Here is a 10,513-nt window from a genome sequence, read left to right on the forward strand (position 1 = left end):
GAGATAAATCTTTTACTTTATTTTATTTTTTTAAAATATTATTTTTATATCAAAATTCCTGTTTTTTTTTTTGTGACGTGGGAATCCGCAGCTGCTATTTTTGCTGAACATTGGGTAAACCTCGAACTAATGTAATAGCCTGCAAACTACGTTAGCCAAGTAAATAAGCCCTATATAACATACTAGTTTAAAAAGATGTTGGTTGGACACCTGCTGTTTTTTCGTTTTCGAATCTGATGGAACCCTTTCATAAATAAATACATCTGTCATCGTCTCTGACTAAAAAATGATGTTGTATGAGTACAAATGTGTATGTAGGAATTTCAAAATAAATATGTTTCCAAGCACATAAAAATTCTTCAATTTCCCATCCCACGCAATGCGCACGTACACTACTATAAATACGTAGAGATGATCACATCACTTCGCTAATTAACTCCGGCCTTTTTTTCCTTCAACCGCTTCCTCTCTGGATCTTCTTCTGGCCTTCTCCAATGTATTTTCATGGCAAATTCTAGTTTGTTGAATAATGCTCATTCGTTTTGTGCATTTTTCGGGATTTTCTCTTTCGAATTTTTTTTTGCCGTCTTTTCTAGTGGTTTAATGCTGGGGATTGATTGATTACATCTATTTTTCATTTGTTTCTTCTTTTTTTTTTTTCAGAGGACAAATCGATCGTTGTTCAGAAGAGAGGATCATTACAATGGGGAGGGTATTTCTGATTTATCTCGATGGGAATTTGTACAGTTGCAAGTACTGTCATGCCCATCTCGGGCTCGCCAAGGACATAATCTCCAAGGTATATCTGTTTCAACCCTTTAATAGTATTTTTATTCGGCAATGTAGGTGGATTTATGATTATGTTTGCTGATTTGGTTTCCGATTAATCGGTGTTTGAAGTTGGGTTTGGTCGTTTTCATTGTAATGAGGTTCAGTAGACAGTTGCTTAGCTAAAGGGATGTAGATTTTCCTGCCACTGATGAACTGATCTTAGTTGAATTATATAACTATGAAATGGAGTACTGTTTCAAGGCGAGAAGAGCTTGAGACGTTGTTTTGTTTTGCAAATTTGCATTAACATACATGCTGAAAAAAGGATTGACTCAAATTCACTTTTAGTAGAGATATATTAAGTTCAAACTGAAAAGTAAAAACAGGGTGAAGTGTTTCATTCAATCGGTTCATTATGCTTCTCTTCGAATATTTCACCTAAAAATCGCCATAATTGATTGCTGTTAGCGTACACGTGTACATCTTTGTTTACTCAATCAGATTGCTTGTATAACGGCTGTCTTCACTTTTTTTGCTTGTTCATCACTCACTTATTAATTCCCATGTATGCCTAGGAAAGACATTTTTGACCAACGCGTAGTGGTTTGTCGGATATATGTTTTCAAAGCGAGTTTGAAGTGATGAAACCTTGGCGTATTTGTTTTGTTTCACCACAAAGGTGATGGACAAGTGTCAGTGGACTCAAGGTCATCACTCTTAAGTAAACACGCATCAGAAAGCAAAATGGTCATTCAGGGAATGGAACATCATCTATAGATATGCTTGAATGGAATTATGTACGGGTAGTCGGGGAGTAATAACTTTCGGGTGTTCTTCTCTACTTTGTTGAATCCACTTTTCTTCCTTTCTCAGTCTAATCCTCATAATTAGATTCAGTTACAGTTTGTGCATCAGTGCATGGTATGATGGTGTATCATTTGCAAAGTATGTGTTGCATAAAGTTTGATTGTCCTAACTAGATGATCTTCAACAGCTTATTTCTGCAACCGTAAAATCTTTTGAGGCATCTTTCGTTAAAACAACTTGCTCCTTAGGGGCACTCTGTTAATTTCTTATGAAGTTTCTGTTAATAGGACCCCAGAGTTGCTAGACGTCGAACAACGAGCAATTTTTTTATTCTGATAAACGTGGTGTGAAGAGAAGCACAGATGTTTTGCTTTACTCTATGTCAAGTGACTAATATAATTTCTTATATCGTGTCATAATATGTTTTCGTCCTAACCAATAAAAGAGCAAAATTTATATTTTCAGAAACGAGTATGGCTTTTAAGATGTATCCATTTATTGATCTTTGCTAAATAGACCGGGTATTACGCATCAACTGCCTGGAATATTGTTCAGTTAGTTAGCAAACTAAACTGAAATCGACTATCACTTGATTAATTATTTGTTATTTACAACCAAAAAATAACCATTTCCAGGCTGTTGACCCGTAATACTTTAATTGGTGTTCAGTTTTATTTTATCTGGAGGTCTAATCATTTAGTTTTCTTCACTTCATATATTCAGAAATGCTGCAGGGAAGCTGCATTTTTGAGTTAGATATTGTTTTCCCTTTTGTCCCTTCGAAATCTTACTCTTGAAATTGGTTTATTCTTCAATCTATTTACGTTTTCGTTTAAACTGTTCCTATTTAGCATCAATGATGGATCTCATATGCGTGAATCCTGACCCTTCATGTCTTTCTGTGCTATTAGTCTTTCCACTGCAGGCATGGGAAGGCTTACCTCTTTGATAACGTGTAAGGGCTCTTTGATTCTTATTTTCATTGAGTTTCATAAGTTTTGGAACCTGTCATTACAGAGTAAATTTGTAAAATTGTGTTGGTAAAAGCTAGTGTATCGAGCAAGAAGGATCATATCCCTCTGTATCTTTTTTCTTTACTTTTGAAATTCCAAATTTTTTGGTGCTCATTTTGTTTTTCTTATGGGAACTTTTATATATTTCATCTTGAATTCTTGAGAGGACATTTTTCTGATAGTTGAGACTATACTCTTCTCTTATGTTCATTCGGAAAAATGTAGCTGATGCCATCCATCTCCTTGATGATAGTGTGAATATTACTGTTGGGGATAAAGTAGAAAGGTTGATGATGACTGGAATGCACACTGTTGTTGACATATTTTGCGTGGGATGTGGCTCCATTGTGGGTTGGAAATATGTGAGAAGATCTCTTTCTAAATCCTTAAATATGTCTTGCTATGTGTGATGAATTCTCAGATACTCTCCTGTTTTTAATTACAGGAAGCTGCTCAAGACAAGAACCAAAAGTACAAAGAAGGAAAGTTTATCCTCGAAAGGTATGTATGCAAATAATTATGCTCATGCATTTCATACCGGGGTTCTGGATGCTTGATAGTTCGGTGCATGGTTGAGCAGGTTTAAGGTGTTGGGACCGGATGGAAGCGAGTATGTGTTCTCCGAAGACGTCCATATGGCCGGTAGTGATCCTGATGATGCGTAGCTGGTTTATTTAATATGTGCATCCCTCCTGCCCTCTACCTATATGCTGAGTTAGATAACCAGTTTTACCATCTCTACAGTTGATTCAACCTTAGTTGAGGGAGTAAAGATTACATCTAGATTGACCCAAGAAGGAGCTTCTTCCCCCCTTTTTTTTTTTTTTTTCGGGTTGAGAAAAATGAGGTGATTTTGTAAGCTGATTAGTAGCATATCAAAGAGTTAACAAAAATTTATATGATGCTGCTATTTGGTATATAACTTAATCTTTGCAATTCGTATGCTAGACCTTTTGATCTAATAAATAGATTTATTTAATTTTACACTTTTATAAACATTAACAATGTAGATGGGCGATGAGAACTATTCCAGGAATTTTTTAAGATTTGAGAGTGAGAATATGAGATTTGCTAGTTATTAATGGGTTACAAATTTTAAAAATGACATTATATTAATGAGTATTTTTGTCAATTCATTGTAATGATCAAAATAATTATTCTATGAGATTAAACTTAAAGGATTGACTTCGAAAGGGATCCGTCCCACATGAGTCAGAGTCTCATTGACTAATGCAGGGTTAAATCGAAAAATGTGCATGAGCGGCAGGGACATGAAGGAGAGAATAACATGATATATAACCGCGGATTCTTATAAACTGCAATCATAGATAATAAATAATCTATGTAAATTTTGAATTAAAAATTAAACCAGAAACCGTTACTCTAGTCATTATTATCTAATAACAAAATATATTTGAGGTTATCTTACAATTTACAGATTCATAATCCCCAATATTTTTGAAATTTAAAAAGTTAACTTAATATTTTAAAATAAATAATTAATGATAATTCAATGAAGAAGTAATTTTATAATATATTTTTTTGAAAGGAGTAATTATCGACTTTTATTTTTTTTTTATGACTAACCATCTTTCTGTCATTAATTATGAAACCAAATCTACAATTAATCCCCTCTAGTGGTGAGTTTTCAGACGCAGCCTTCGCGTAAAAGTTGGCTTGAAGGGCCCACTAACAATAGAACCAACACATCTCCAGGCCCACTTTTTGGGCCCATCCCATCTGAGATACCAAATCAGGCTTTAATTAAAATATTAATAGAAAAGCCCATGTTAGTTTTTTTCAGAGCAAACTTTATATAAGATAGACTCGCCTCTTCTCTACTTTTTGTTCCATTTCAAACCAAAATTAGATTTAAAATTATTATGCAGTTTAATTTCGATCAGTGAAATAAGAAGCTAGAGTTGCATGAAATCATAGTCGAAACTGTGGATCAGTATTAAATTTTAAGTTCTTCAAAATATTCATAATTAAACTACTTAATTTATATAAATTATATTTAAATCAGTTTGTACTTTCTTTTTTTTTTGGACTGAATTTGTATTTATTTTAAATTAATATTAACTATCCATATTACAAATATTAAATAATTTTCTTTCATCAGTCTTACTCTTACCCACATAGTGAGTCCTGGGCTTGATATATTATTTAAAGGTTTAAACCAATTGAAATTGAATTTGAGTATTCTATGAGGGTCTTACTACTTATGTATGTATATCCGTTAGATATACGGATTCAATTTATATTTATAATAAAAAATATTAAAAAAATATTTTTATAAAAAAGTTTTTTATAATTTTTTTGTAAAATATATTAAAAGTTATTTTAAAAATAAATATGTTTTTAGATAAGTATTTTATAAAAAACATTCATAATTTTAAAATAATATGTTTAAAGTTTCAACATTACATTCAATTACAAAAACATTAACAAATAATCTTTTTGTTCTTTAAAAATTATCCTAAAATACTTTTTTCCAAAATATTTTACTAAATTTTGTTCAACACATCATCATCGTCTCATATAAATGTTGTAGAAACATAAACATCTATTTATAAATGTTTTTTTTAAATAAAATTTTCAAAATCACATTACAAAAATTTCGTCCCGACACATTTTAAAAATCATACTTAAAAAAAATTAAAAATATTTTTCAAAAATAATTTTGCTATGCTGCCCATCCAACCATCGTGTCCACTTTCACTATGAGGTGACACTCAACTATTAAATTTGATAAATTATGCATCTAATAATTAAGTATCACCTAATGATAAACACATTAAATGAACACTGATAAATAGGTAACATAACAAAACTCTTAAGACAATATACTAGTCTTTTTCGTGTGTTTATGTTTTTGTTTTTTGTTTATTTTTATGACAAGTGTTATAGAAAAATTTGCATCTATTATTCTATTTGAATGGCTTCTTTTCTTGGGGAGAGGGATTTGCCAGTGACAGTAATCAAACACTGTCCAATGGTCCTTTTTAGTAAAACGAGAAGGGAAAATTTTTTTTACAGATCATGTATGAATTATGATGACACCGATTTATGTTTGGATTCTTTTGTTCTTGCCAATGCCATGTCTCCACCCCACTCCTCGAAGAAAACAAAGTTCATTAAAACAGAGACTGTCCCTTTGTGAAAGGAATCAAAACCAAACTGCGAAGAAAACTCTCTTGCTTCATCCACTTATCTCCCACTTTTCTCGGACCCATATTTTTTTCGAGCAGACAGTAGGCCCTCCTGAAACTGGGTTTACATGTAAACTCTGTTTTGATAATAATGGCCGTGAGTTTTTACACTTTTTACGTTGTTTTCATGCTTCTTTTTACTCTGCGTCTGTGTAAATGGTTCGAATTTGTGTTGTTTGGGCTGTAATTGTGGAGGGTGATTTCGAGTGTGCGTTTTGTTTTGTTAGACAGTTAAAAGTTAGAGATTCTTGCAAGATTTTGGTTAAAATCTTGATTCTGAATTTAGATTTTGCTCTTTTTTTATCACGTGGGTGGGTTAATTGGTGAATGGATAATTCTTCACGCTGTTCTGTCTTTCATTCACATGAAATGGCATCAGATTCTTCTTTTGTGCTGAAGAAAATTTCGTTTCTTTTTTGTTTGTTTGTCCTCTTTTCTAGGAAAATTAGACATCAAGGTTTCTAGATTCTGCTTCTTGGGTGCATGTGGTGTTCCAATATGGAAGCAAGTTTTTGTTAGAGAATAAACTTTTATACTTTTCCAGAATGCTGATTTTGTTAGAAAAAGGTTTGATTTATTTACGTTGGCCCCTATTATAATGACACTATATTGAAAATGCAGGCATCCGTTCAGTTTAGGCTACATAACAAAGATCTTGGAATGATAGTGAATGCAACAGAAGAAGATCTGGCTATTTTCTTGGAAACCCACAGTGGCGAAAAGGGTCGAAATGATCATACTCTTGCTCTGGAATCTGTTGAGTTTGATGACTCTTCAGGTACTTCTATATTGGTTTAATTTCTAATTCCCTTTGTTTCTTGTTGATGATTGAGTTTTTTGTGGACTGATTTTAGGCGCTTCACCAGATTCTGATATAATGGTTTCAGACGGATTACGATCCGAGAAGATTCATGGGACAGCTGATGTTACTTCCCTCGAATCGGAAACAGAAAGAGTTGGATGTGACTGGTAATGGTAGCATGATCAATTAATGTTCTGCTTTTATATGTTGGTTTCTGTATCTATTAGCTTTGTCGGATTTTCATGAAGTTCTCGTGTCTAATAGATATCTTTGAATGCCTTAAATTGATGTGTCCCAAGTTGGATTACCTACATACAATGACAATATTATATTTATGTTATAATGCAAGAATTGTATCTAATGATTGATCTGTCATGAGTCAAATATTTTAGTTGTCCTTTAGTTTTGTTCAATCTTTCTTCTTCTCAGGTTTCCCAAGGAACTGGATACCTCTCCACTCCCTTTAGTAAAGGAAAGCATGCAAGATTCTGCGGCGGCTCAGACCAAGAGTGCAAATGGTGAAGCCATTTTTCTGAAATCTGAGGCAAGTAGTGTCTAGTGTTTGAAGATATTGACAAATTTCAATCTCTCTTCCCAGCTTTTGAGCACTTTTGATTTCTGCAGCTGGCTAACTCTCCTGTAAAATCTGTTTCACCGAGTAAGAAGTCGGTTCCGCTGGTTGCGTCTACAGGTGTGAACTCTTCGCCTACGGCGAAGAAAATTCCTTCATCGTCGGATGGCCGAAAAGCAACTCCTAGAAGCGCAACACCAATTGGACGAACTTCTTTGCCTGCAAAATCCAAGTCTTTTCATCCTTCGATTACTACCTTAAAAGTGACCAAACCTGTTGCAGCTCAAGGGAGATCAGTCACTCCTTCAAAACTTGCATCAATCAGTTCGAAGTCCTCAACAAGGACTGCAACACGAACCCCGGAACCATCCACCCGAGCAATGACATCTAGTGCACCGGCTAAAGTTAAACTTTCGCCTGGAAGAAAAACAGACTCAGTGGTATCACACGGAACATCTATATTTCTAAAGACTAAGCCATCGAAATCATCAGCGATGCGTACTTCATATCATGAAACTACTCGAAATACAAAGACATCGATGCCCATAAGGGCGGCTTCTGCCTCACGGGAAAGACAGAGTGTACCCTATACTATACCACTCAATGCTAAATCAAGACAAAAGGCATGCTCACCTACAAGAGACCGAGCCCCGAGTAGAACCCACAATAAAAGTGAGAGCATGATGCTGACAAGAAATCGAAGCAGACATACTAATGGTGGGGATGAAGTGAATCCTGTATTGATGGGCTCAAAAATGGTTGAAAGGGTAGTGAACATGAGGAAACTAGCTCCTCCCAAGCAAGCCGAATATTCATCTCAAGATTACGCCCAGAAAAATCTCCGTGACAGCTCGGGATTCGGAAGATCGCTCTCTAAGAAGTCTCTAGACATGGCCATAAGGCATATGGTATGCATATTGTACTTGTTTTCTTTCACAATGTTACCCTGATGCAAAGGCAACCCAATACCAGAATAAATAAACCAATTCATCCGCGTTTGATCATCTCATGCTCAAGTATATATATTTGGACAGGATATTAGACGGAGCATTCCCGACAATAGACGCCCACGCCCTTTAGCAACCGGAGATTTGACAACTCTCTTAGGCACAAAATCTTGTTCCTCTAAGAAGATTACAGTTGATGTTGCAGAATCTCTTCATGCAACAAGTAGATATTGATTGATTACTGAAATCCACAATGAGAATGAAAAAGGTAAGCTCATGGAATACTATTGCAGTTGGGCATGGTCTTTTTTTCATATGATCCTATGCCATATTAGATACCACATTTTCTTTACTTTGTAGAAAACATACTAAATTGTGTGATAGTAATTTTTTTATGACTAAATGATTCTCTCAAGGTGTAATGATTTATGTATGTTTGGTTTTGCATATGTTTTTTAAAATCTATTTACTCGTATTGTGATTTGTGGGATCAGAAGTTTAGTACATACATCTGTAATTTGGAAATTTCAAGTTTGAGTTTGATGTTAAACTAGCATAATTTTATTAATGTATGATTAATATAATGTGGCTTGAATTCGAATTTGAATGTGACTTTTTAGCCATTATTGTGAGCATTGTTGTGGGATCAGAAGTTTAGTACATATATTCATGTGTAATATAATACAGAACTTTTACGTTGTTGTTTTTTTTTTCCAAAAAAAACCTATATTAGAATAAACAAAAATAATTTTTTTTCCTAAAAAGAACTAATTTTTAGACTAGAATACGCTTTTATATCAAAACCATATCCATACATCATCGTATTAATTTTAATATTATTTACATAGTTGCATATGATCAAAATTTAAACAATATATATACATGCATGTTCATAGAATCATTAAATAATTTAATTTATACTTTTAAAATTGTCACATTAATTTTTATCATTTGATATATTTTATTGTCAATCGAGATAAGTAACTAAGTATTTTCTAATAAAGCAAGTCTCTAGCTCTACAGCTACTATCAATCCGGTCTATATTTGGATTAAAAAATAATATTTTTTATATACAAAAATTATGTTTTCATGGGTCATGAATTTATGATAAATATTTGTTTCACAAAATTTTTCTGTTACTTAATAATACCATGCAATGTGCAAAAGTGTCGTATTATTATATTAATTAATTAGAATCGTAGTATTTTATTGGATATGTAAGTTGTAACATATGTTGTAAGTTTTAATGTTGGCTTCAATTGTGGTCTGTATTACAATGCGAAAAATTCAAACTATTTAAAATTTCAAACACGAAGAAAAAAGTATTTTTCTGAAAAGTTAATTTAATTTTGTTCGTGCAGTATGCAAAACTTTGATGAAAAAATAAAATAACATATATTTAACATTAATAAAAAAAGTACTGAAATAATCAAATTAAACGACAGAAATAATTTGTTTAATTAGTTGACGATGTACTTGATCTAAATTTTTTTTGTAAATCTTTACTAACGAGATTTAAAAAAATAGTCAAGGCATATTAATGTAAATATTAAAATTGACCTTATTAAAAAATGGGTCATTTGGTTTTTTTTATATATGAAATAATAAAAAAATATAACAGTTTTATAATAAGGTCAATTTTAATAGTCAATTTGCAAAAGTACTCCATTACTGACGTTTGGTTGTCAGTAGAAATTTTGTACTAAGAAATTAACGTCAAAGATTATCAAGTAATAATCTATATCTATATCTATATCTATCTATATCTATTTAAAAGTGTGAATAAAAGGTCAAAGTTTTACAATTGTGAAATAATAATTTTATTTTTTTATTTACACTATAAGCAAAACCATATAAAAATATATAGGGTTATGAAAGTAAAAACAACAATTTATTTAGGGCATAAATGTAAATCAATATTTATATTATGTGTAAAATTGCATATTAGATAAGGATTCAGTTTTCAAAAAAATTGAAATACAAAAATATTTTATTTTCTATTTTCTTGTAGATAATATAATAAGATCAAAATTCACAAAGTTTGTGCATATTAGATAATAAGGATTCAATTTTCAAAAAAATTAAAATAACAAAATACTTAATTTTTTATTTTCTTGTAGATAAAGTGAATATATTTTTCCACAAATATTTTTAAAAAAATTCAACAAAAATCTTAATTAAATACTAAGAGATTGAAACACCAGATATTTGATTTTTATTTGTTTGTAGACTGAATAAACGTAATTTTTTAAAACAATCTTATATATTTTAATTTGTGTAAGGACTTATTGAGATAAATAATTATATCATAAGTTCATATTTAAATATAAAATATTATTAGATTTTTAAAGTTATTAGTATAAAATAAGACGAATTTGTGATAAAAACA

General features: G+C 31.9%; 2 protein-coding genes across 5 annotated transcripts; both read left to right on the top strand.

Annotated features, from left to right (window-relative positions):
- The first annotated feature begins 316 nt into the window (after nucleotides 1–316).
- LOC140874713 (protein yippee-like) lies at nucleotides 317–3,476 on the top strand. Of its 2 annotated transcripts, XM_073278069.1 has the most exons (6): nucleotides 317–496; nucleotides 664–799; nucleotides 2,490–2,533; nucleotides 2,845–2,953; nucleotides 3,037–3,092; nucleotides 3,172–3,476. In XM_073278069.1, the coding sequence occupies exons 2-6, from the start codon at nucleotides 704–706 to the stop codon at nucleotides 3,254–3,256; spliced, it is 390 nt and encodes a 129-aa protein (XP_073134170.1). In that variant the 5' UTR covers nucleotides 317–496; nucleotides 664–703; the 3' UTR covers nucleotides 3,257–3,476. The 2 variants fall into 2 exon arrangements, with proteins under 2 accessions (XP_073134170.1, XP_073134172.1); XM_073278071.1 differs by having other exon boundaries at nucleotides 317–799.
- A 2,088-nt stretch (nucleotides 3,477–5,564) lies between these two features.
- LOC140875518 (uncharacterized) lies at nucleotides 5,565–8,544 on the top strand. 3 transcript variants are annotated; one of them, XM_073279221.1, is made up of 7 exons: nucleotides 5,565–5,900; nucleotides 6,244–6,317; nucleotides 6,425–6,581; nucleotides 6,658–6,772; nucleotides 7,035–7,149; nucleotides 7,230–8,084; nucleotides 8,211–8,544. In XM_073279221.1, the coding sequence occupies exons 1-7, from the start codon at nucleotides 5,645–5,647 to the stop codon at nucleotides 8,355–8,357; spliced, it is 1,719 nt and encodes a 572-aa protein (XP_073135322.1). In that variant the 5' UTR covers nucleotides 5,565–5,644; the 3' UTR covers nucleotides 8,358–8,544. The 3 variants fall into 3 exon arrangements, with proteins under 3 accessions (XP_073135322.1, XP_073135324.1, XP_073135323.1); XM_073279223.1 differs by lacking the exon at nucleotides 6,244–6,317 and having other exon boundaries at nucleotides 5,565–5,873; XM_073279222.1 differs by lacking the exon at nucleotides 6,244–6,317 and having other exon boundaries at nucleotides 5,779–5,900.
- Nucleotides 8,545–10,513: the final 1,969 nt, after the last annotated feature.

The sequence above is a fragment of the Henckelia pumila genome, chromosome 1 (assembly GCF_033568475.1).
Source record: "Henckelia pumila isolate YLH828 chromosome 1, ASM3356847v2, whole genome shotgun sequence".
NCBI lineage: Eukaryota > Viridiplantae > Streptophyta > Magnoliopsida > Lamiales > Gesneriaceae > Henckelia > Henckelia pumila.